Source organism: Pan troglodytes, chromosome 10, assembly GCF_028858775.2.
Source record: "Pan troglodytes isolate AG18354 chromosome 10, NHGRI_mPanTro3-v2.0_pri, whole genome shotgun sequence".
In the NCBI taxonomy this organism is placed as follows: Eukaryota; Metazoa; Chordata; class Mammalia; order Primates; family Hominidae; genus Pan; species Pan troglodytes.
Window position 1 is genome coordinate 26,479,634 of NC_072408.2, and position 26,338 is coordinate 26,505,971.

The 26,338-nt window shown below is 41.9% G+C and overlaps 1 protein-coding gene across 50 annotated transcripts in view; it reads left to right on the plus strand.

Moving 5' to 3' along the window:
• The window catches only part of PLEKHA5 (pleckstrin homology domain containing A5), a 245,580-nt gene that overhangs the window by 212,685 nt on the left and 6,557 nt on the right, over positions 1 to 26,338 (plus strand). For 28 of the 50 annotated variants that reach the window (XR_010147989.1, XM_016923033.4, XM_054664126.2 and 25 more), the window contains 9 exons: positions 2,342 to 2,388; positions 3,492 to 3,680; positions 4,884 to 5,004; positions 10,353 to 10,471; positions 14,679 to 14,888; positions 15,863 to 16,003; positions 18,017 to 18,141; positions 22,408 to 22,553; positions 26,189 to 26,294. Coding sequence is in view for 47 of the 50 variants with exons in the window: in XM_016923033.4 (XP_016778522.1) it covers positions 2,342 to 2,388; positions 3,492 to 3,680; positions 4,884 to 5,004; positions 10,353 to 10,471; positions 14,679 to 14,888; positions 15,863 to 16,003; positions 18,017 to 18,141; positions 22,408 to 22,553; positions 26,189 to 26,283 (1,193 nt within the window). In the remaining 3 variants the exon portion in view is untranslated. The remainder of the gene's footprint in view (positions 1 to 2,341; positions 2,389 to 3,491; positions 3,681 to 4,883; positions 5,005 to 10,352; positions 10,472 to 14,678; positions 14,889 to 15,862; positions 16,004 to 18,016; positions 18,142 to 22,407; positions 22,554 to 26,188; positions 26,295 to 26,338) is intronic. The other 22 variants (XR_010147988.1, XM_054664130.2, XM_054664132.2 and 19 more) reach the window with 4 other exon arrangements.

A 26,338-nucleotide genomic window follows, 5' to 3' on the forward strand; every position in this document is an offset into this window, starting at 1 on the left:
TGACAGATTACATTCTGAGAAATGCATTGTTAGGTGATTGTGTTGTGCAATCAGAGTGTACTTAAACAAATCTAGTTGTATGGCCTACTACACACCTAGGCTATGTGGTATATAGCTTATTGCTCCCAGGTTGCAAACCTGCACAGCATGTGACTGTACTGAATACTGTAGACAGTTGTAACACAATGTTATTTGTATATCTAAACATAGAAAAGGTAATGTGTTACACTCTGACATGAGGGCAACAACTAGGCAATAGATATTTCTCAGCTCTGGCTGGGCACAGTGGCTCACACTTGTAATCCCAGCATTTTGGGAGGCTGAGGTGGGCAGATCACCTGAGGTCAGGAGTTCAAGACCAGCTTGGCCAACATGGTGAAACCCTGTCTCTACTAAAAATACAAAAAAAGCCAGGCATGGTGGCGCATGCCTGTAGTCCCAAATACTCAGGAAGCTTAGACAGGAGAATCGCTTGAACCCGGGAGGTGGAGGTTGCAGTGAGCCAAGATCATGCCAGTGTGCTCCAGCATGGGCAGCAGAGGGAAACTGTCCCAAAAAAAAAAAAAATTTTCTCAGCTGCATTATAATCTTATGGGACCACTGTCGTACATGTAGTCTGTTGCTGACCAAAACATTGGTATGTGGCACATGACTGAATGTCTAAATGGAATGACATATATAATTGAGTTTCTTTTGTTATTTTAATGCATTTTTCTGAACAGGCACTCTTAACATTGAATCAGAACACAGGTTTATAAAGTAAAAAGTGAAAGCTCTGTCAACCACACCTAAACAAAAATAATTATTGTCTTGTGTGTATAATTATAAATACCCACAATGTTTACACTTTAGAAGTTTTATCCCCACAACAAGAACTGGGATCATCCTATATCTATTTTTCAATAATTTGCTTTTTTCTCCATAACAATACAGTATAAGAATCCATTGTATAAGGGAACTGTAATATATTTATCCATTTCCATATTGATGGATAATGTATGTTGTTTCCAGAGTTTTTTATGAATGCTGTCATAAGCCATGCCGTAGTGAACATTATTCATACATACAACTAAACACATATGTTAGTACTTAATGGATTTTAAAAGGTGAGAAATAAGCACATATTTTCCATTTGGATAACTGCAGCCAAATTGCCCTCCTGAAGGATTATTTCAAATTATGTTAATACCAGTAATGTTTGAGAAAACCCATTTCCCCATACTCTTGTTTAAATATTTGTTGCTTTTTTAATGTAATTGCTTTCCAATTCTGAAAACAATAAGTGAATGATTAGAAACTGAAGACTTCATTTAAAATATGTGAAATCGGCCAGGCGCGATTGCCCACGCCTGTAATCCCAGCACTTTGGGAGGCCGAGGCAGGCGGATCACTTGAGGTCAGGAGTTCAACACCAACCTGGCCAACATGACAAAACCCCGGCTCTACTGAAAAAAAAAAAAAAAAAAAGTACAAAAATTGGCCAGGTGTGGTGGTACGCACCTGTGGTCCCAGCTACTTGGAAGTCTGAGGCAAGAGAATCACTTGAACCCGGGAGGCAGAGATCACGCCACTGCACTCCAACCTGGGCAACAGAGTGAAAAACAATAAAAAAATAAAAATAAGCCGGGCGCAGTGGCTCATGCCTGTAATCCGAGCACTTTGGGAGGCCAAGGCGGGCAGATCACCTGAGGTCAGGAGTTCGAGACCAGGCTGGCCAACTTGTTGAGACCCCATCTCTACTAAAAATACAAAAATTAGCCATGCATGGTGGCATGCACCTATAGTCCCAGCTGCTCGGGAGGCTGAGGCAGAATTGCTTGAACCTGGGAGGCAGAGGTTGCAGTGAGCCGAGATCTTGCCACTGCACTCCAGCCTGGGCGACAGAGCGAAACTCTGTCTCAAAAAAAAATAAAAATAAAAAATAAAAATAAATAAAAATAAAAATAAATTTAAAAAAATACATGAAATTGTTCTTTTTTTGGCTGGACGCCTTGGCTCACGCCTGTAATCCCAGCACTTTGGGAGGATGAGGCAGGTGGATCACTTGAGGTCAGGAGTTCAAGACCAGCCTGACCAACATGGTGAAACCCCATCTCTACTAAAAATAAAAAAATCAGTTGGGCGTGGTGGTGCACGCCTGTAGTCCCAGCTACGAGAGGCTGAGGCACAAGAATTGCTTGAACCCAGGAGGCGGAGGTTGCAGTGAGCTGAGATCACGCCACTACACTCCAGCTTGGGCAAACAGAGCAAGACTTCATTTCAAAAAAACAAAAGAAATTGTTCTTTTTTTATAGTATCAGAAAGATATGTTTAATATAGTTACGTTTTCTAATATTCCCAGGTATGATAGGATCAAAGCCTTTCTCAACAGTTAAGTACAAAAATGAGGTAAGTTTGGATTGTTTTTCTAATTATAAATTACTTTTAATGCTTAAGAAATGAACTAGAAGTAATTGTCTTCTCTAATCTTAATAACAAAAATATTTTTTAAATATATTGAACAGATAATTGTTTTAATCTTGAAATTTTATTGGTTCAGTAATTTGGTGCTGCTAATATGTGATTTTTCTTCCCTTTTTTAATGCAAAAAAAATGGAATCTCTGCTTTTTATCTGTTAGAATTTTAACGTTGTCATACTTTTTCTAATCTAAGTAATGTTTGAATACTTATCATTGTTTCTTATACTATGTAAAATTTATAGGATGATCGATAGATAAGTTGGTTGTGTGTCATGCATAGCATAAAGAAATTACAACTACAAAGAGATACTGTCAACCTAACCAAAAGAATCTATTATTTTGAATTTTGTATAAAAACCAAAGAGGTAACTTTTTTTTTTCCTCTCTTAAAAATTGGGGGGCCAGGTGCAGTGGCTCATGCCTGTAATCCCAGCACTTTAGGAGGCCAAGGCAGGAGGATGTCTTGAGCCCAGGAGTTTGAGACCAGCCTGGTAAACATAGCAAGACTCCCATCTCTAGAAAACATTGAAAAATTAGACAGGCGTGGTGTGCCTGTGGTCCCAGCTACTCGGGAGGCTGAGCCAGGAGGATCCCTTGAGCCCAGGAGTTCAAAGGTGCAATGAGCTATGTATGATCAAATCACTGCACTATAGCGAGACCCCATCTCTACCAAATAAATAAGATAAATTGTGAAAATATAAGAATAGGATTTTAAAATCAGTTCTTTCCTTCTAGTTTTAAAATGAAACCCAGTAATTTGTTTTAAATAGTAATCTCTTTCAATGTTGAGTTTCAGTGTGAAGCTAACCTAAATGTTACAGGAAAGAATCAGATGTAATTATATGTTAAATTCCAATTATTGGCTATGATAAAGAATTTTTGATTTTACTTTTCATTATTAGACTTTTGGCTTGGCAGTGTCCCTTTTAGTATCTTAAAGTAAATTTAAGTTAATATACCATTGCAAAGAATTTAGATATGCTTAATTCAATCTGCTTATCTAAATAAGGTGACTGTTCTACAATCTTTAGGAAGAGGAAGTAGTCCCACCTCGTCCTCCACTTCCTCGGTCCTATGACTTTACAGAGCAGCCTCCCATAATCCCCCCTCTGCCCAGTGATAGCAGCTCCTTGCTCTGTTATAGCAGGGGCCCAGTTCATCTGCCTGAAGAAAAGAAGATGTATCAAGTTCAAGGATATCCAAGAAATGGATCTCACTGTGTAAGTGGCTGGAATAGCCACAGAATAATCAATCATACATGTCCTCTCATTTTTGAAAATTAATTTATTTTACACAAACTTTTTTTTTATTATAACCTTTATTACCCCATTTTTAGCCAGCAGTTTTTGGTTTATATATGACTTTATCATTTGTGTCTTTCCTGTTTTGGTTTTGCTATTCTCATTTTTAATATTTTTATAATTTTAATATTTTATAATTTCATAGCATTTTTCATATTTTCATAAAGTGGTAACTTTTCCCATGATGAAGCAGCCATATTTTAGATATACCATTTTAGGGTATTGGAGGCAAAATTATACCTTCAAATCAGAAAGAAGGGAGAAAGAAAAAGACTGTTCCTAGGGATGGTAAAGGGGCTGGGATGTGGACATTTTGGTCTAGGAAAACTACTCAAAGATGTGGATGTTGCTAAGGAGAGATGTCACCCCTGAAAATGGGAAATACGTTTAGGGTTAAGCAAATAATGTAGGATATAATAAGCAAAGAGAAAAAGGAAATTAGAATTGAGCCAATTTGACAACAACAAAATGTCTGTGACAGGAATTTTAGTGCTGGGATGGGCCTCGCTTAGACTACCTTGTGAATGAAAATTTATTGAATTAATATAGTTATTTTTAGCCCTCAATTATTCCATCATAAAAATGTGACTTTGTTCCTAAGAGGAACAGAAGTATTCTTTTTTTTTGAGACAGGGTCTCACTCTTTCCCAGGCTGGAGTGCAGTAGAGCAATCTCAGCTCACTGCAAGCTCCGCCTCCCAGGTTCAAGTGATTCTCCTGCCTCAGCCTTCTGAATGGCTGGGATTATAGGCGCACACCACCATGCCCAGCTAATTTTTGTATTTTTAGTAGAGACAGGGTTTCACCATGTTGGCTGGGCTGGTCTCAAACTCCTGGCCTCAGGTGATACACCCACCTTGGCCTCCCAAAGTGCTGAGATTACAGGTGTGAGCCACTGCACCCGGCCAGAAATATTCTTAATATTAAAACAAAGTTTTGCCACTTAAAAATTTCTCAAATTTCTTCTTTCCATATAGTTGTGACATAGGTATTATTTGTGTTATATCCCAGATGGCTCACTAGGGCTACTAATTTTTAGAGTTTGATTTGTGTCTTTAGCGGTAAACATTTTAAAAGAAACTTTTAGCAGTTTTTTAGGGTAATTACATGTCTTCCTTTCAAGGGTCCAGATTATAGACTCTACAAGAGTGAACCAGAGTTAACAACAGTGGCAGAAGTTGATGAATCTAATGGAGAAGAAAAATCAGAACCTGTTTCAGAGATAGAAACTTCAGTTGTTAAAGGTCAGCATTTGTAATATGTTTTACCTCTTGTTTTTTGTTTTTGAAGACAATTTACTGCTAAAATAGTAGTAAATTCCATTTACATGTTGACTCATATATGAGTCCAACCCTTTATCTGAAACCTTTGGACTCTGATGAGTTTCTAAATTAAGAAATTTTCAGATATTAAAAGATAAAATGGCCCATAAATGATATATGTCATCTCAGCTAGGTATGAGGCAGCACCCTTTTTTTAACACTATTTCTACAATATTCATTCCAAGTGGCATAAATAAATGCTAAAAATAAAAGACATTAGCTGGGCATGGTGGCACGTGCCTGAATCCCAGCTACCCAGGAGGCTGAGGCAGGAGAATCACTGGAACCCAGGAGGTGGAGGCTGCAGTGAGCCGAGATCGCACCACTGCACTCCAGCCTGGGCAACAGAGCAAGACTTCGTCTCATAAATAAAAATAAAAATAAAAGACATCACATCAGATTAGGTTTTACTAAGAAATAAGTTTATGTCAAACTTTAAAGTTTCCCATTTCCTGGGAGAGTTTTCTTTTTTTTTTTTTTCTGTTTCTGGTGGTGGTGGTGGTGGTGGTGGTTGTTGTTTGTGATGTCTCTCTCTTGTCACCTGAGCTGCTGTACTGGAGCAAACATGGCTCACTGTAGCCTCGACCTCCCAGACTCGGTGATCCTCCCACTTCAGCCTTCCAAGTAGCTGGGACTACAGGCACACACCACCGTACCCAACTAATTTTTTAAGTATTTGTAGAGACAAGGTGTTGCCATGTTGCCCAAGCTGGTCTTGAACTCTGGGGATCAAGCATTCCTTCCACCTCAGCCTCCCAAGGTGTTGGGATTACAAGCATGTGCCACCACACCTGGACAGGGTCTTTTCTGTGTGTGTGTTTAAAATTATGCATAAGGTATTAATGGCTGAAACAAATTTTCACAAAATATCAACAAAGTAAATTCTAAAATAATATTTCTGTAATGTATACTCTGAGTTTTTTCTTAATGCTGGTCATTTTTCTAGAAGGCAATTGCGTAAAGAAAAGAGTAGAGAGAGAACTATCCTAGATTAAAAAGACAGATAGGCCAGGGGTGGTGGCTAACACCTGTAATCCCAGCACTTCAGGAGGCCGAGGCGGGCGGATCACCTGAGGTCAGGAGATCAACAACAACAGCAACAACAACAACAACCAGAAACAGAAAAAAAAAAAAAAAAAAAAAAAACTCTCCCAAGAAATGGAAACTCTACCAGCCTGGCCAACATGGTGAAACCCCATCTCTACTAAAAATACAAAAGTTTGGCTGGGCACGGTGGCTCACTCCTGTAATCCCAGCACTTTGGGAGGTGGAGGCGGGCAGATCGCAAGGTCAGGAGATGGAGACCATCCTGGCTAACGTAGTGAAACCCTGTCTCTACTAAAAATACAAAAAATTAGCCATGCGTGGTAGCACACACCTGTAGTCCCAGCTACTCAGGAGGCTGAGACAGGAGAATCATTTGAACCCAGGAGTCGGAGGTTGCAATGAGCCAAGATCGTACCACTGCACTCCAGTCTGGGTGACAGAGTGAGACTCCGTCACACACACAAAAATAACAGATAGATACATCGCACTGTTTGAAACTTGATTGGACCATGGTTTAAAAGAAGAATCTCTAAAGTAGCACAATTAGTGGAAATTTAAACATGTTCTAGATATTAGCTAACAGTGTGATTGTGATATTGTGGTTGTGTAGTAGAATGTAGTATGTGAATTCTGAAACACTTAGGACAAAAGCATCTGCCACTTTTAAAGGATTCGCCAGAAAGAATATGTATGTATTTATGCAGAGATAATGTAAGTGTGACAAAATGTAAAACTTTTTAGAAAAATAAGTGCTTATCATAACCCACTGGACTGATTTTTGTAATCTGCTAAAGGATCACTAAGTAAAGTTTGAAAAACATCTAAGTGAGGCCAGGCGTGGTGGCTCACGCCTATCTATAATCCCAGCATTTTGGAAGGCATAGGCGGGCGGATCACAAGGTCAGGAGTTCAAGACCAGCCTGGCCGACATGGTGAAGCGCCATCTCTACTAAAAAGACAAAAATTAGCCAGGTGTGGTGGCGGGCACCTGTAATTCCAGCTACTCGAGAGGCAGAGGCAGGAGAATCACTTGAACTGGGAGGCGGAGGTTACAGTGAGCCAAGATCGTGCCACTGCACTTCAGCCTAGACAGTGACTCCATCTCAAAAAAAAAAAAACAAAAGCAAACAAACAAGAAAACACCTAGGTGGTAGTAATGTTCACATAGCTTTTTTCATTGTTGGAATATTTTTCTAGGTTATCTAATGTCATTTTTTAAATTTAAAAATACTGGCATCTTGAAAATTTAATATTTATACACCTTTCCTTTCTCATCCTAATCCTGTCTCCTTATTCAGAGTCTTTTTTTTTTTTTTTTTTTTGAGACAGGATCTCACCGTCGGCCCAGGCTGGAGTACAGTGGTGCGATCATGGCTCACTGTAGCCTCCTTCCTCCTCTGCCTGCCAAGTAGCTGAGACTACACACGTGTGCCACCACACCTGGCTAATTTTTGTATTTATTGTAGAGACAGGGTTTCACCATGTTGCCCAGGCTTGTCTCAAACTTCTAGGCTCAAGCAATCTGCCTGCCTCAGCCTCCCAGAGTGTTGGGATTACAGGCATAAGCCACCACACCTGGCCACAACAAAGACTTTAAATGGGCTGGGAATGATGGCTCATTCCTGTAATCTCAGCACTTTGGGAGGCCGAAGCAGATGGATTGCTTGAGTCCAGGAGTTCAAGATCAGCCTGGGCAACATAACCAGACCTCATCTCTATTTTATAAAGTAAGAAATGTATTTAGCTTTTTTTTAAGCATATACAACTATTTGACAAAAATAGCATATAAATGAGGAGGAAGTTTATTGATATTAATATGCTTTAACATCTTTGTTTTGTTCTGAATCATGGTAATGATCTTGACTAACTTCAGACTTTGATAAGTTTAAGTATGCATGCTAGGGTATAAGATAAAAGAAATTGTTGAGGCTGCAGAGAGCTGTGATCGTGCCACTTACACTTCAGCCTGAACAACACAGCAGGACTCTGGAAGGAGAGAAAGATAATCCAAAAAAGAAAAGAAGCTGGAGAGAATGCAAAGCAAAAAAATACATTGTTACAAATAAATCTAAATCCATTGGCAATTTCAACAAATATAATTGGACTGAATGCTTCACTTAAAAAGACTGGCCAAGGCAGGGCGCAGTGGCTCACACCTGTAATCTCAGCACTTTGGGAGGCCGAAACAGGCAGATCACCTGAGGTCAGGAGTTCCAGACCAGCCTGACCAACATGGTGAAACCCTGTCTCTACTAAAAATACAAAATTAGCCAGGCGTGGTGGCATAGTTTGCCTGTAATCCCAGTTACTCAGGAGGCTGAGGCAGGAGAATCACTTGAATGCAGGAAGCAGAGATTACAGTGAGCCGAGATCACGCCATTGTACTCCAGCCTGGGCAACAAAAGCGAAATTCCATCTCAAAAAAAAAAAAAAGACTGGCTGGGCCTAGTGGCACGCGCTTGTAATCCCAGCACTTTGGGAAGCTGAGGCAGGAGGATGGTCTGAGCCCAAGAGTTCGAGACCAGCCTGGGCAACGTGGCAAGATCCTGTCTGTACAAAAAAATAAATTAGCCAGGCGTGGTAGCACATGCCTGTAGTCCCACCTACTCAGGAGGCTGAGGTGGGAGGATCGCTTGAGCCCAGGAGGCAGAGGTTGCAGTGAGCTGAGATCGTGCCATTGCACTTCAGCCTGGGTGACACAGCAAGACTCCATCTCAAAAAAAAAAAAAGAAAAATACAGAAGGTAAAGTGAAAATGAGTACCTATAGTTAGCTATTGTTAACATTGTTAGTGGATACTTTGAGGCAATATTGTATGATTTTTTTTAAAGCCAAGCAGAAATTAAGAACATTTAGGTTGAACTAACTTGTTAACGATGATGACAGAGATGTATCAGTATGACAAAGAAGGCTTTTTTTTTTTTTTAAATAGAGATGGGTCTACGTTGAGCAGGCTGGTCTCAAACTCCTGGCCTCAAGCGATCCTCCCATCTCAGCCTCCCAAAGTGCTAGGATTATAGGCAATGAGCCACAGCACTAGGCCAAAAGAGGGCATTTTATCATTAATGTTCTTAAAAATGTCATCAGTTAATCTGTACAATTTTTTCTTCTCTTTTTTCTTTTTTTTTTTGTTTTAAGGAGACAAGTTCTCACTTGCTCTGTTGCCCAGGCTGGAGTGCAGTGGTGCGATCTCAACTCACTGCAACCTCTGCAGTGATCCTCTCACCTCAGCCTCCTGAGTAGCTGGGACTATAGGTGTACACCACCACACCCAGCTATTTTTTTTTTTTTTTTTTTTTTTTCCAATTTTTGTGGAGACAGGGTCTCACTATATTACCCAGGCTGGTCCAAAAATCCTGAGCTCAAGTGATCATCCTGCCTCAGCCTCCCAAAATGCTAGGATTACAGGCGTGAACAGAATTTTATTTTTAAATATAACCCTAAATTTATCTGGTGGTATCATTGACTGACTTTGACTCTTTTATTTTTATTTTTTTTTTTTTATTTATTTTTGAGACAGAGTCTTCTCTGTCACCCAGGCTGGAGTGCAGTGGCGCTATCTCAGCTCACTGCAACCTGCACCTCCTGGGTTCAAGCGATTCTCCTGCCTCAGCTTCCTGAGTTGCTGGAATTACAGGCACCTGACACCATGCCTGGCTAATTTTTGTATTTTTTATAGTAGAGATAGGGTTTCACCATGTTGGCTAAGCTGGTCTTGAACTCCTGACTTCAGGTGATTCGCCCCCCTCAGGCTCCCAAAGTGCTGGGATTACAGGCGTGAGTCACCACACCCAGCCTGACTCTTTTTTTTTATTTTTAGACAGAGTTTCCTTCTTTGTTGCCCAGGCTGGTGCAATGGTGCGATCTTGGCTTACTGCAACCTCCGACTGCTGGGTTCAAGTGATTCTCCTGCCTCAGCCTCCCGAGTAGTTGGGATTACAGGCATGTGCCACCACGCCTGGCTAATTTTGTATTTTTAGTGGAGACGGGGTTTCTCCATGTTGGTCAGGCTGGTCTCGAACTCCTGACCTCAGGTCATCCGCCTGCCTTGGCCTCCCAAAGTGCTGGGATTACAGGCATGAGCCACCACGCCAGGCCAGCCTGACTCTCTTTAAATAAATTTGCTTTCTGATTTTAAAAAGTGTCAGAAATTAAGTAAGCTAAAAGAAAGCAATGCTGTATAAAAGATGTTTTGTAAAACTTAACTGCTGTTTTAATTTTTAGGTTCCCACTTTCCTGTTGGAGTAGTCCCTCCAAGAGCAAAATCACCAACACCCGAATCTTCGACAATAGCTTCCTATGTAACCTTGAGGAAAACTAAGAAGATGATGGATCTAAGAACGGTATTTAACTGGAAATTAACTTCTAGGAAGATTCTCACACCTATTTATTGCTTTCTTACATATTTTCATTTTCAGTGTCTTATCAACATTATTTTTGCATACTCAAAGAAAAACTTAGTAATCTTAGTTATTCTTTATTCTTTTTTTTTTTTTTTTTTTTTTTTTGAGACGGAGTCTCGCTCTGTCGCCCAGGCTGGAGTGCTGTGGCGCGATCTCGGCTCACTGCAAGCTCCGCCTCCCGGGTTCACGCCATTCTCCTGCCTCAGCCTCCAGAGTAGCTGGGACTACAGGCGCCCGCCACCACGCCCGGCTAATTTTTTTTGTATTTTTAGTAGAGACGGGGTTTCACCGTGTTAGCCAGGATGGTCTCGATCTCCTGACCTCATGATCTGCCCGCCTCGGCCTCCCAAAGTGCTGGGATTACAAGTGTGAGCCACCGCCCCCGGCCCAATCTTAGTTATTCTTTAAAAAAAAATTGTGTTTTTTTTTTTTTTTGAGATGGAGTCTCGCTCTCTCGCCTGGGCTGGAGTGCAGTGGCGTGATTTCAGCTCACTGCAAACTCTGCCTCCCAGGTTCACGCCATCCTCCTGCCTCAGCCTCCCAAGTAGCTGGGACTACAGGCGCCCACCACCACGCCTGGCTAAATTTTTTTGTATTTTTATTAGAGACAGGGTTTCACCATGTTAGCCAGGATGGTCTCAATCTCCTGATCTTGTGATCCGCCCACCTCGGCCTCCCAAAGTGCTGGGATTACAGGCATGAGCCACCGCACCCGGCCTTAAAATTTTGTTTAAAGAATTAGCACGTCAGAGGACAGACCTAGTCAACACCTAATTTAAGTTTCTTTTGATCAGCCTAGACATGGGGTCATAGTCGTAGTCCACAATTTATAGAATCTATTCTCTAATCACTGTGCTACACTCCTTGATGCCTCTTAAGAATTTTCTCGATGAGAGGTATAGATGTGTCCTGTGGCCTCCCAAAAGTTAGTGGATTTTCTAGCTATCATGAAGTTGCAGGGCCTTTTAGCTATGGTATTAATAGCTTTAGAGTTTGCCAGTCCTCTGGTTACTCTGAGAAATGTGAGTTGGAACTAGAAAATAAATCCTATATTTTACATTTTCATCTGAGATTCATTTAATTCAAACTCCAAACCAGTCTAGTTTTGTTCTTTGGAAAATGCTGAGAACACTTAACTCCCTTTCTTCAAGTATTCTCTAGAAATTTGGGCTGCAAAAATGTTTCTACTTCTTATCTTTATCAATACTCTACCTATGTGATATGAGATAATTTTAAGCTATAAGACAAGAAAGGTACTACATATAAGATATATGGCTAGTCTTTTTTTTTTTTCAATGGATAGTGTTTCACTCTGTTGCCTGGGCTGAGGTGCAGTGGCGTGATCATAGCTCACTGCAGCCTCCAACTCGTGGACTCAAGGGATCCTCTCACCCCAGCCTCCTGGCTAGCTGGGACAATAAGCATGTACCACCATACTCGGCTAAATTTTTTTTTCTTTTTTATTAGTAGTGACGGGGTCTCTCTCTGTTGCCCAGGCTAGATATTCTTCAAAGATATTAAAGTACAACTACAAAGTATATGCCAAAAAGAACTCAGCTGCATTTATATATAGGAAATGTAGTGTTTTCAATTAGTACGAAAGTATAAAGATCTATAGAAATAATTATCATGGAATAAAGATAATATATCAGCATTAACATTAATGGTCATGATTCTGTAATACTATTGTTTGTTCAGAGAGTTAGGCATTTTTTACAGATTGGAAGATTTCATTGGAAATGGTAAAGCTAAAATAACAAGTCTACAGAAAAAGGACTACAAAAAGTGCATGTTAAAATCAAGCAGAGGCCAGTTGCTGTAGCTTACACCTGTCATCCCAGCACTTTGAGAGGCCGAGGCTGGCAGGCAGATCATTTGAAATCAGGAGTTCGAGACCAGCCTGGCCAACATGGTGAAACGCTGTCTCTACTAAAAATCCAAAAATTAGCCGGGAATGGTGGCAGGGACCTGTAGTCTCAGCTACTCGGGAGGCTGAGGCATAAGAATCACTTGAACCCAGGAGGCAGAGGTCACAGTGAGTCGAGATTGTACCACTGCACTCCAGCCTGGGCAACAGAGACTCTGTCTCAAAAAAAAACAAAAAAAACCAACACACACACAAATATAAAATGAAGCAGAAAGATACTAGCAGGTTTAGGCCAGGCATAGTAGCTCATACCTATAATTCCAGCACTTTGGGAGGCCAGGTCTGGAGGATTGCTTGAGCTCAGGAATTCAAGACTAGCCTGAGCAACATAAGGAGACCCCATCTTTACAAAAATTACCAAAAAAAATTAGCCAGGCGTGGTGGCCTGCGCCTATGGTCTCACCTACTCAAGAGGCTGAGATAGGGTGGATCACTTGAGCCCGGGAGGTCGAGGTGAGCCATGATTGCTCCACTGCACCCCAGCCTGGGCAGCAGAGTGACAGCCTGTCTCAAAAAATAAATACATAAGTAAATAAAATTAATTAAAATAATAAGGGAAAATATATTTTACCACTTATTAAGTGGAAATAGTTCATCATAAAGATCTTCATCCTCATCATCTTCACATTGACTGAGTGGAAGAAGAGGAAGTTGTTTTTCTTTTCTTTTTTTTTTTTTTTTTGAGACAGAGTCTCTCCCTGTCACCCAGGTGCAATGGCATGATCTCAGCTCACTGCAACCTCTGCCTCCCGGGTTCAAACGATTCTCCTGCCTCAGCCTCCCGAGTAGCTGGTACTACAGGTGCCCGCCATCATGCCCAGCTAATTTCTGTATTTTTACTAGACACAGGGTTTCACCATGTTGGCCAGGCTGGTCTCTAACTCCTGACTTCATGATCCGCCTGCCTCGGCCTCCCAAAGTGTTGGGATTACAGGTGTGAGCCGCCGCGCCCGGCCTAAGCATTTTCAAATATGACTGATTTATAGAAAATAAGTGTTTTCGTAGTTTTATTACGGATGAGAAAGAAAATATCTAGAGGTGTTTGTTTTATTAGTCTTTTCACGGTAAATGTATAACTTAAAACATTACGTTTTCATCAAAATAAAAGAAATCTCTAATATTTAGACACTGTGCCCCTGCTTTTCTCCTCATTTGAGTTTTATTCAGTTTTCTCTTTCAGGGTCAAGTTTTATGCAATTTTGTATTTCAGGGTCATGGGACTGGCTTGCTCCAGAGCTGCCATGTTCTTTATATTATTATTATTTTTTTTTTTTTTTGAGACAGACTCTCACTCATTGCCCAGGTTGGCACAATCTCAGTTCACTGCAACCTCTGCCTCCTGGGTTCAAGCAATTCTCCCACCTCAGCCTCCCGAGTAGCTGGGACTACTGGCATGAGCCACCATGCCTGGCTAATTTTTTTGTACTTTTGTAGAGACAGGGTTTCGCCATGTTGGCCAGGCTGGTCTTGAACTCCTGACCTCAAGTGATCCACCTGCCTCAGCCTCCCAAAGTACTGGGATTATAGGCGTGAGCCACTGCACCCAGCCTGCCCTGCCCTTTTTTGGTGGTGGTGATGGTGTTTTTTGTTTTACCCAGATTTACTGGAACTGAGTTATGGGGTTTGTTTGTTTGTTTGTTTGTTTGAGATGGCGTCTGGCTCTGTCACCCATGCTGGAGTGCAGTAGCACAATCTCAGCTCACTGCAACCTCCACCTCCTGGGCTCAAACCGTCCTACCTCAGCCTCCCAAGTAGCTGGGACTATAGGCATATACCACCACACCTGCCTGGCTAATTTTTGTATTTTTGGTAGAGACGGGTTTTCACCATGTTGCCCAGGGTGGTCTCAAACTCCTGGGCTCAAGTAATCCACCCACCTCAGGGTCCCAAAGTGCTGGGATTATAGGTGTGAGCCACCACTCCTGGTCCGTATATTTTTTTTAAGCCAAAAAAATACTTTCTATTCCTCTTTTCTCTCTCCTCCCTTATAATATCGTCTCTTTTTCTTTCTGTTATTGAGCATACATCACCAATTACTAGTTAAAGGCACATCAAATAGCAATTTCATGTGCCTTTCTGGTGATATCTAAATGACATTCAAAACCTCTTCTTGTGATTTTGAAAACAAAATAAATAAATGCACTTTACAACATTTTTTATTCCATCATACTTTTCAGAAGTTTTCATTTATGTATTGATATGTTCATTTTTACATTGAAGGAAAGACCAAGAAGTGCAGTGGAACAGCTCTGTTTGGCTGAAAGTACTCGACCAAGGATGACTGTGGAAGAGCAAATGGAAAGAATAAGAAGACATCAACAAGCGTGCCTGAGGGAGAAGAAAAAAGGGTTAAATGTTATTGGTGCTTCAGACCAGTCACCCTTACAAAGCCCTTCAAATTTAAGGGATAATCCATTTAGGACTACTCAGGTATATGAATTGCATTTGATTATTCTTTTGTGTAAATCTAGTGTCACTGAATTTTGGAATCAGAGTTACATGATTCATAGGTCTTAAAAGGTCTGCAGTATGGATCCTTATTTTATATTATTTAATTCTCCTAATAATAAGCTAAGACAGCTAAGTAAAATGTAAATAACCCTGAGTTCAAGAGACCAGAGCTAAACTACATGTTGGATGCCCGTGGACCAGTTGTGGACTTAATGTCTTCAACTGTACAGTGATGATACAGCTGCCCAGACTCCTTAGAGACACTAAGAAAATAAAAAGGTTTTCAACAAATGTAAAATGCTATGCAGGTTACCAAGATAGTCCCCAGTTCCCCTCTCAATAAGATGTGTATTGCTCTGTGTCCTGATTTAACATGACCAAAATTGTAGCAGGAGAGAGCTTCTAAATAAAGTTCCAAGTGTGCTGTCCATCACCTCTCAACTTCAGGCTTATAAAGCGATGCCATTTTGTTTCTTTTTGTTTTTTGCCCCTCTTTATAAATTCAGAGACAGCAGCCTAGCCAACCTGTTCAGTAGCTTCTGTCTGGTCTTTCCCTGTTTGTAGACACTTGTCACCTAGCAATAGTATCTTAAAAGTTTGTCTATAATGGCATAAACTGAATGCATCAGCTGAACATGCTTTCCTGTCCTAATGAATATCCCCTCTTTCCACCTAATCAAGTGCAGGCATTGCTAATGGAGACTAAACAAAGCAACAGTTTGAATTGTGGCACATTCTGCAAATTATAAAATGAATGGTTTTTTTTAAAAGAGTTGAGAAAAATGTGTGGAATAGTGCTATACATATAAATTTTCTTAGTTAGTTTTCATAGGAAAACTTCTTCATGAGTGGAGATCCAGCTTTGTTCTATTTTCAGAATTAACAGGCACTATTTATAAAATATACATGCATGCACAGTATGAGTATAAAAATGCTATATGTCTTTTGAGCAGACTCGAAGGAGGGATGATAATGTTAAGGAACTGGACACTGCCATTAGAGAAAATGATGTAAAGCCAGACCATGAAACTCCTGCAACAGAAATTGTTCAACTAAAAGAAACCGAACCCCAAAATGTGGACTTCAGCAAAGAGGTAGCGAGATTATTTTATGAAAGGTATTCCAAAGGAATAGATTTGTGAAGATTAAATCAAGTGGTAAGGTTGAAAATAAAGTATGTTTCTTTCAGTCACAGAGGCCATAGAGCTAAATGAAAAAATAAGCTTTCTGGCTGGGCGCGGTGGCTCACATCTGTAATCCCAGCACTTTGGGAGGCAGAGGCAGGCGAATCACGAGGTCAGGAGATCGAGACCATCCTGGCTAACACAGTGAAACCCCGTCTCTACTAAAAATGCAAAAAAAAATTAGCCGGGCTCGGTGGCAGGCTCCTGTAGTCCCAGCTACTGGGGAGGCTGAGGCAGGAGAATGGCGTGAACCTGGGAGGCGGAGCTTGCAGTGAGCCGAGATCGCGCCACTACACTCCAGCCTGGGCGACAGAGGGAGACTCCATCTCAAAAAAAAAAAGAAAAAAGAAAAATTAAGCTTTCTTTAGTTTGATTGATGTATTCAGCCACATCAAGATATGCATTAATTGACTGGACACGGTGGCTCGTGTGTGTAATCCCAGCACTTTGAGAAGCTGAGGCAGGTGGATCACTTGAGCCCAGGAGTTTGAGACCAGCCTGGGCAACATGGTGAAACCCTGCCTCTACTGAATACAAAAATTAGCCAGGTGTGGTGGCATGCACCTGTAGTCCCAACTGCTACTGGGGAAGCTGAGGTGGGAGGATCACCTGAGCCCAAGTTGCAGTGAGTAGAGATGGGCCACAGAGTGAGATCCTGTTTCAAAAAAAAACGTGGCGGGCACAGTGGCTCACGCCTGTAATCCCAGCACTTTGGAGGCCAAGGCGAGTGGATCACTTGAGGCCCGGAGTTCGAGATCAGCCTCGCCAACATAGTGAAACCCCATCTCTACTGAAAAATACAAGAGTTAGCCAGGCACAGTGACACACGCCTGTAATCACTACTCGGGAGGCTGAAGTAGGAGAATCGCTTGAACCCGGGAGTCAGAGGTTCCAATGAACTGAGATCGCGCCACACTACCCTGCAGCCTGGAGGACAGAGTGAGATTCCGTCTCAAAAAAAAGAAAAAAGAAAAAGAAAAATTAAAAAAAAGATGCATTAACTGAAAATTTAAAGCATAATCAGTCACAGCTAGATTAAATTATCATTAATCCCAGTTAAGGAATCTTACATCCCAACAGCTAGGTCTTAGCAATATGCACCATCTCTTTTTTTTGAGACAGAATCTGACCCTGTTGCCCAGGCTGGAGTACAGTGGCGCGATCTTGGCTCACTGCAACCTCTGCCTCCCAGGTTCAAGCGATTCTCCTGCCTTAGCCTCCCAAGTAGCTAGGATTACAGGCATGTGCCACCACGCCCAGCTAATTTTTTGTGTCTTTAGTAGAGACGGAGTTTCACCATGTTGACCAGGCTGGTCTCGAACTCCTGACCTCGTGATCTGCCCGCCTCGGCCTCCCAAAGTGCTGGGATTACAGGTGTGAGCCACCGTGCCCGGCCTGCATCATCTCTTTAGACAAATAACTTTTTGCATCCTAGTAGTAAAGAATGTTAATATTATTGATATACTTGAACCTAAATTTATTATCAGTAAATATTTGATAGAGTGTGATTGTTTATTTATTTGTTTGTTTGTTTGTTTGTTTTGAGACGGAGTCTCGCTCTGTCACCCAGGCTGGAATGCAGTCCGCGATCTCCGCTCACTGCATGCTCCACCTGCCAGGTTCACGCCATTCTCCTGCCTCAGCCTCCCGAGTAGCTGGGACTACAGGCGCCCACCACCACACCCCACTAATTTTTTTGTATTTTCAGTAGAGACAGTGTTTCACCGTGTTAGCCAGGATGGTCTCAATCTCCTGACCTCGTGATCCGCCCTTCTCGGCCTCCCAAAGTGCTGGGATTACAGGCGTGAGCCACCACGCCCGACCGTGATTGTTCAATATACTTTATTTTGGAATTATTTTAGATATGCTAATCTAATGTGATAAGAATTCTTTGAAAAGAAAATTTTTCTTTTTATTCTACAGTTAAAAAAAACTGAAAACATTTCATATGAAATGCTTTTTGAACCTGAGCCAAATGGAGTAAATTCTGTGGAAATGATGGATAAAGAAAGAAACAAAGAAAAAATGCCTGAGGATGTTACATACAGGTAATATTTAAGAAAAGCAAAGGAATCATTCACAAAACTGTGTAACTGCTTAAAAATGGTGAACTTCAGAGTCAAAAGTACTGGATTTCAGCCCCAGCTTAGCTACCTAGGAGCTATAGAATCTTGAGCAAGTTATATAACCTCTTAAACTACACATTCCTCACTTGTAAAAATGGCAATAGGGCTGGACGCACTGGTGCACATCTATAATTCCAGCACTTTGAAAGGCCAAGGCAGGAGGATCACCTGAGCCCAGGAATTCAAGACCAGCCTGGGCAACATAATGAGACCTCATCTCTGAAAAAAAAAATTAGCCAGGCATGGTGGCATGTGCCTGTAGTCCTAGTCTGTACTCGGAGGCTGAGGTGAGAAGATCACTTGAGCCCAAAAGCTCGAGGCTGTGGTGACCCATGATTGTGCCAGTACACTCCAGCCTGGGCAGCAGAGTGAGACTCTGTCTCAAAAAAAAAAAAAAAAAAGAAGGCATAATAACAGTATCTATCTGACAGGTGTGTTGTAAAGATTAATACGAAAACATATGTGGCCAGGAGCAGTGGCTTATGCCTGTAATCCCAGCACTTTGGGAGGCCAACGGGGGCAGATCACTAAAAGTCAGGAGTTTGAGACCAGCCTGGCCAACATGGTAAAACCCTGTCTCTACTAAAAGTACAAAAATTAGCCAGACATGGTGGTGCATGTCTGTGGTCCCAGCTACTTGGGAGGCTGAGGCAGGAGAAATGCTTGAACCCAGGAGGCAGAGGTTGCAGTGAGCCAAGATCACACCACTACACTCCAGCCTGGGCCTCAGAGTGAGACTCCATCTCAAAAGAAAAGGAAAAAAAAAAGAAAATACATGTACAGCACTTTACACTGTGCTTAGCACCTAGGAAGTATTCAATAAATGATACCTTACTCCAGGTGCATGCCTGTAGTTCCAGCTACTCAGGAAACTGAGGTGGGAGGATTGCTTGAACATGGGAGGTCAAGGCTGCAGTGAGCCATGATCACGTTACTACACTCCAGCCTGGGCAACAGAGCAAGACCCTGTCTCAAAAAAATTTTAAAAAGAGAGATAAATACCTTAAAAAAAAAAAGTCAAAAGGCATATAAGCTGTAGCAGAGTAAGCAATTCATCACTGCCTATGCAGTCGGCCCTCCATATTCGTGGATTCATGCCTTTATAGTCGGCCCTCCATATCCATGGATTCCGAACCCATGGATCTGGAGGGCCAACTGTACTATGCCATTTGATATAAGGGACTGGAGCATCTGCAGATTTTGCTATCTGTGGGGGGGCCCTGAAATCAGTCTTCCCAGGTAATGATTGACATTGGTCAAAATTCTAAGCTGTCTCATAAGAGTTCCAGAAATTATGGTGATTTTCTTTTTTCTTTTAGCTATATTTCTTTTTTTGTTTGTTTTTTTTGTTTTTTTGTTTTTGAGACAGAGTCTCGCTCTGTCACCCTGGCTGGAGTGCAATGGCGCAATCTTGGTCCACTGCATTCGGTTCCCGGAGGGAACCTCTGCCTCCTGGGTTCAGGCAATTCTCCTGCCTCAGCCTCCTGAGTAGCTCGGACTACAGGCGCGTGCCACCACGCACGGCTAATTTTTTTTTTTTTTTTTTTTTAATTTTTAGTAGAGACGGGGTTTCACCGTGTTAGCCAGGATGGTCTCGATCTCCTGACCTCATGATCAGCCTGCCTTGGCCTCCCAAAGTGCTGGTATTACAGGCGTGAGCCATCGTGCCTGGCCATTTTTAGCTATATTTCTTAAACTAGCCTTCTTTTTTTTTTTTGAGACAGAGTCTCACTCTGTCACCCAGGCTGGAGTGCAGTAGTGCAATCTAGGCACACTGCAACCTCCACCTCCTGGGTTCAAGCAATTCTCCTGCCTCAGCCTCCCAAGTAGCTGGGATTACAAGCACGTGCCACCATGCCCAGCTAATTTTTGTATTTTTAGTAGAGACAGGGTTTCGCCATGTTGGCCAGGCTGGCCTCAAATTCCTGACCTCAGGTGATCCACCCGCCTCAGCCTCCCAAAGTGCTGGGATTACAGACATAAGCCACCATACCCAGCCTTAACTGGCCTTAAGAGTATATCTTCAATCTTTCCCTCCATTAAACATATTACTGGCACTAGAAAACAGAAATGCTATGGTTTCCTGTTATTAGGAATGCCTTGATTTCTTAAATGAATAGCAAGATTGAATTTGAAAAGTATTTGGCAATGTCTGCTAAGAAAAATATCTCCGCTGAATTTTTGTATTAAGAAGCATAGATTAAAAACACAGTATATTAAAAATTGATGAGTTCATAATGATATAACAACAAAAAAATTACTTGTTGGCCATTTTAGAGGATGCTAGAGAATCAACTTTTAATTCCAAAACTTGGTACATTAAGGGAAAGGATCAAGTATTTATCATGTTTTTTTCCCAAATTGTAACCAAATAGTTTGAGGAAACTTATTTTTAGAAGAATTTCAAGTGGGAGTCAGAGTATCACTGTTTTGTGGCAGGGCGCAGTGGCTCATGCCTGAAATCCCAGCACTTTGGGAGGCTGAGGCGGGCAGATCAATTGAGGTCAGGAGTTTGAAACTAGCCTGGCCAATAATGTGGTGAAACACTGTCTCTACTAAAAATACAAAAATTATCCAGGCATAGTGGCACATTCCTGTAATCCCACCTGCTTGTGAGACTGAGGCACAAGAATTGCTTGAGCCAGGGAGGCGGAGGTCGCAGTGAGCCGAGATCCCGCCACTGTACTCCAGCCTGGGCGACAGAGTGAGAATCTGCCTCAAAAAAATATATATATGTGTGTCATTGCTTTGCTAGCCCTAATGCCATAATGGATTTGAACAATATTCCTCAGTGGCTGCCAAAGCTATCAGCTGAAAATCTGACAAGGATCTTTATATGAATGGGTCAACCCAATAACCCCTGAACTCACTGATGTTTGTTTTTTTTTTTTGAGACGGGATCTCACTCTGTCGCCCAGGCTGGCGTGCAGTGGTGCGATCTTGGCTCACTGCAACCTCTGCCCCCCGCCCGATTCAAGCAGTTCTCCTGCCTCAGCCTCCCAAGTAGCTGGGTTTATAGGCGCCTGCCACTGTGCCCGGCTAATTTTTGTATTTTAGTAGAAACAGAGTTTCACCATCTTGGCTAGGCTGGTCTTGAAATCCTGACCTCATGATCCTGCCTTGGCCTCTCAAAGTGCTGGGATTACAGGCGTGAGCCACTGCGCTCAGCCATACTGATCATTTTTAACATCACAAAAAGAAACAATCTGTTAATGCAATAGTTCATGACACCCACCTAATGAAGTGCTACTTGCCCCTCCAAAACCTAAATTTGAATAAGCCTTAAAATCATATAACTTTGGCCAGGCGCAGTAGGTCACGCCTGTAATCCCACCACTTTGGGAGGCTGAGGTGGGCAGATCACGAGGTCAGGAGATTGAGACCATCCTGGCTAACACGGTGAAACCCCGTCTCTACTAAAAATACAAAAAGCCGGACGTGGTGGCAGGCGCCCGTAGTCCCTGCTACTCGGGAGGCTGAGGCAGGAGAATGGTGTGAACCTGGGAGGCGAGCTTGCAGTGAGCCTAGATCGCGCCACTGCACTCCAGCCTGGGCGACAGAGTGAGACTCCGTCTCAAAAAAAAAAAAAAAAAAAAAAAAAACAACTTATAACTTTATAGAAAATCTTGAGGGATACAATCATCAGAATCCAGAATGTGATAAACTATATAGGACAGATAGACCAAGTTCTTTTACATATAAATGGCAAAGAATAAAAGGGATCTGGGGCAGTTTGTTTTGGATTAAAGTAGACTTTAAGGAATTTGTCGGGCAATATATGGACCTTGTTTGGATCCTGATTCTAATTCTAAAATGACATTATGAGGCACCAGGAAAATTTAAGCACTGAATGGATATTTGATGGCATTAACATATTAAAAATATGTTCTGAAGTACTTACAAATTAAATATCATATGTAGAATCTGCTTTAAATGGTTTAGGGAGCAAGGATTTTAGGGCTTAGATGAAGCAAGATTGGCAAACCAAGTAATTATTGAAATGAATATACAGGTTTATTATTTGCTCTAATTCTTTTGTTTGAAACTTTCAAAAGAAAGAAAAGATTAATTGTAAGAAAATGTTAGTTGTTAAACATAGGTGGTGGCATCTTTTATAACAAAAAAAAGAAGAAAAATTAATTGTATTCTATAGTGACAAATTTTTAAATACCAATCTATTTTCATCAGCCCTCAAGATGAAACACAGATCACAAATCATAAACCAGAAGAGCATCCTGAAGAAAATACAAAGAACAGTGTTGACGAACAGGAAGAAACTGTTATTTCTTACGAATCAACTCCTGAGGTTTCTAGAGGAAATCAAACAATGGCAGGTAGATAGTATACACTTCATAATTTTCTACCTGGTGCTTCCTCTGAACTTCTAAATTTATTTTCCATGGGGAGATTCTAAGAAGGGAATCGCTTAAGTATCTTGACTACAGATGAGTCAACGTTTGCCTCCCCAAGGGTACCTTCAGGAGGATGCAGCCCCTGCCAGAGTCTACCCTGGCAGAGGGATCAACACATTGGCTTTGGTTTTGCTTTTTCCTTTCGATTTTAACACATAGAGTAAACTTTTTCTAATAAAATCTTTTGGCTGGGCATGGTGGCTCACACCTGTAATCCAGCATTTTGGGAGGCCGAGGCAGGTGGACCACGAGGTCAGGAGTTCAAGACCAGCCTGGCCAAGATGGTGAAACCCCGTCTCTACTAAAAATACAAAAAATTAGCCAGGCATGGTGGCAGCCACCTCCAATCCCAGCTACTCAGGAGGCTGAGGCAGAGAATTGCTTGAACCCCAGAGGCGGAGGTTGCAGTGAGCCGAGATCGCACCACTGCACTCCAGCCTGGGTGACAGAGCGAGACTCCTTCTCAGAAAAGAAAAGAAAATCTTTCAGTACTTGGAAAATCTATCTGTTCTCAGGGCTAGATTCTCAGAGTATTCACAAGCCTGCCACATTGGGAACTGTGGAGGATTTAATATCTAAACTAATAGAATGGGTTTGTTTACTCCAGCATTGCTATAATCCATACCTGGCTGTTCCTTTAATTGTAGAAAATTATTATCCATGGCATTTTAAAAAAACAAGTTGTTCTGTGCTCTATTCTCTCGTATTTTTTGGACTCTTCACAAATCTTTTCTTTTTTTTTTTTTTTTTTTTTTTTTTTTTTTCCTGGAGGCAGAGTACTCTCTCTGTTGCCAGCACTGGAGTGCAGTGGTGCTGTCTTGGCTCACTGCAACCTCTGCCTCCCTAGTAGCTGGGATTACAGGTGTGTGCCACCACACCCGGCTAATTTTTTGTATTTGTAGTACAGACGGGGGTTACTATGTTGGCCAGGCTGGTCTGGAACTCCTGACCTCCAGTGATCAGCCCGCCTTGACCTCCCAAAGTGCTGGGATTATAGGCATAAGCCACCGTGCCCGGCCCTTTTACTCTTTTTCTTTATGATTTTTTGGGAGCAGGGATGGGAATTAGTGCATATTATCGCTTTGCTTCTTCTTTTTTTTTTTTTTTTTTTTTTTTTGAGGCAGAGTTTTGCTCTTTCACCCAGGCTGGAGTGATGTGGCGTGATCTCAGCTCACTGCAGTCTCCACCTCCCAGGTTCAAGCGATTCTCCTGCCTCAGCCTCCCAAGTAGCTGGGATTATAGGTGCCCACCACCACGCCCAGCTAATTTTTGTATTTTTGTAGAGGCGGGGTCTCGCCATGTTGGCCAGGCTGGTCTTGAACTCCTGACCTCAGATGATCCACCCGCCTCAGCTTCCCAAAGTGCTAGGATTACAGGCGTGAGCCACCATGCCCAGCCAGCTTTGCTTCTTTTTTATTTTATTTTATTTTATTTTATTTTATTTTTGAGATGGAGTCTTGCTCGGTTGCCCAGGCTGGAGTGCAGTGGCGCGATCTCCCTTCACTGCAAGCTCCGCCTCCTGGGTTCATGCCATTCTCCTGCCTCAGCCTCCTGAGTAGCTGGGACTGTAGGTGTCCGTCACCACACCTGGCTAATTTTTTGTATTTTTTTTTTTTTTAGTAGAGATAGGGTTTCACCGTGTTAGCCAGGTTGGTCTCAATCTCCTGACCTCGTGATCCGCCCGCCTCAGCCTCCCAAAGTTCTGAGATTATAGGCATGAGCCACTGCACCCGGCCCAGCTTTGCTTCTTGTAGTCCACAAGTAAAAAACCATTCCTACAAAACCCCGCCACCACTCCTGCCCTTTTGCAGAAGAGTAAGAAACAATGAAATTCAAGTATTCAGGACCATTCTTCTTAGGAAAAGCATGGGGTTCTGGGCAGAACATCTTCCGTATCTTATATAAATATAACATGTATATGTTATAAATTTAAATAAAATAAATTTCATTTAATTTACTTATTTAAAATAAATTATAAATTTATATTACCAGTCATGTTCCCTTGTAACAAATACTAAGCACTGCCTTTTCCTTTGCCTCTATCACTTACAAGGCAGTATGAGCCGGGTGCAGTGGCTCACGCCTATAATCTCAGCACTTTCGGAAGCCAAGGCAGGAGTATTGCTTGAGCTCAGGAGTTCAAGACCAGCCGAGGCAATGTAACAAGACAACGTTTCTACTAAAAATAATGCTTTTAAAAAGTTAGCCAGATGGGATGGCACTATAGACCCAGCTTCTCAGGAGGCTGAGGTAGGAGGATCACCTGAGCCCAGGAGGTTGAGGCTACAGTGAGCTGTGTGATTGCATTACTGCTTTCCAGCCTGAGCAACAGAGCAAGACCCTGCCTCAAAAAATAAATAAATAGCCAGGCACAGTGGCTCACGCCTATAATCCCAGCACTTTGGGAGGCTGAGGCAGGTGGATCACCTGAGGTTTGGAGTTCGAGACCAGCCTGACCAACATGGAGAAACCCCGTCTCTACTAAAAATACAAAATTAGCCAGTCATGGTGGCCATGCCTGTAATCCCAGCTACTCAGGAGGCAGAGGCAGGAGAATCGCTTGAACTTGGGAGGCAGAGGTTGTGATGAGCCGAGATCACGCCGCTGCACTCCAGCCTGGGCAACAAAGAGCGAAACTCTGTCTCTAAATAAATAAAAAAGGTAGTGTGCACAGGAGGTCTCACTTGTTAAAAAAAAAAAAAATTGTCACTGGCCAGTTTTGGTTATTATGCAGCAGGTCTGCATCAAAGTGTTATGATAGTATTAAAACCACAACATTTAAATCATCCATAGTATTTAGCTGCATAGAACTAAAAAAGTTCCAACAGAAAATTAACCTCAAAGCAAAAAAAAAAATTGTAAAGTATTTTTTTGGGGTTTTTTTGTTTTTTTTGTTGTTGTTGTTGTTGTTTGAGACAAAGTCTTGCTCTCTTGCCCAGACTAGAGTACAGTGGTACAATCTCAGCTCATTGCAGCCTCTGGCTCCTGGGTTCAAGCATTTCTCCTACCCCGGCCTCCTAAGTAGCTAGGACTACAGGCACGAGCTACTATGTCTGACTAATTTTTGTATTTTTAGTAGAGTCGGGGTTTCACCATGTTGGCCTGGCTGATCTCGAACTCCTGACCTCAAATGATCCGCCTGCCTCGGCCTCCCAAAGTGGTGGGATTACAGACATGAGCCACCATGCCCAGCCAAAAAAAAAAAAATTTTTTTAAATAGTTGTCAGGAAATATTTTATACTGAATAATTAGATTGCAAATTAGAAAATAACAGGCTGGGCACATAATCCCAACACTTCGGGAGACCAAGATGGGAGGATTGCATGATGCCAGGAGTTCAAGACCAGCCTGGTCAACATGGTGAGACCCCCATCTCAATTAATAAAAATTTGTTTTTAATTATTTAAAAAGAAAAAAAATCACAATAGAACCAAATGTATCTATTACTTCCTTCTCAAAACATGTTCTAATTTTTGTGGGATTACAGCATCAGGATTTACTTCTCCAAATGTGTCTTAAAGATTTTTATCTTCTCCCATTTTCTTTGTGTGTTTTAGTGAAAAGTCTGTCCCCATCTCCTGAGTCCTCGGCATCGCCAGTTCCATCCACTCAGCCGCAGCTCACAGAAGGATCACATTTCATGTGTGTGTAGTCTTAGAAGAAGTACGTCATTTCCCTTTGCATTTGTGCTTTAGTTTTTTACTTGA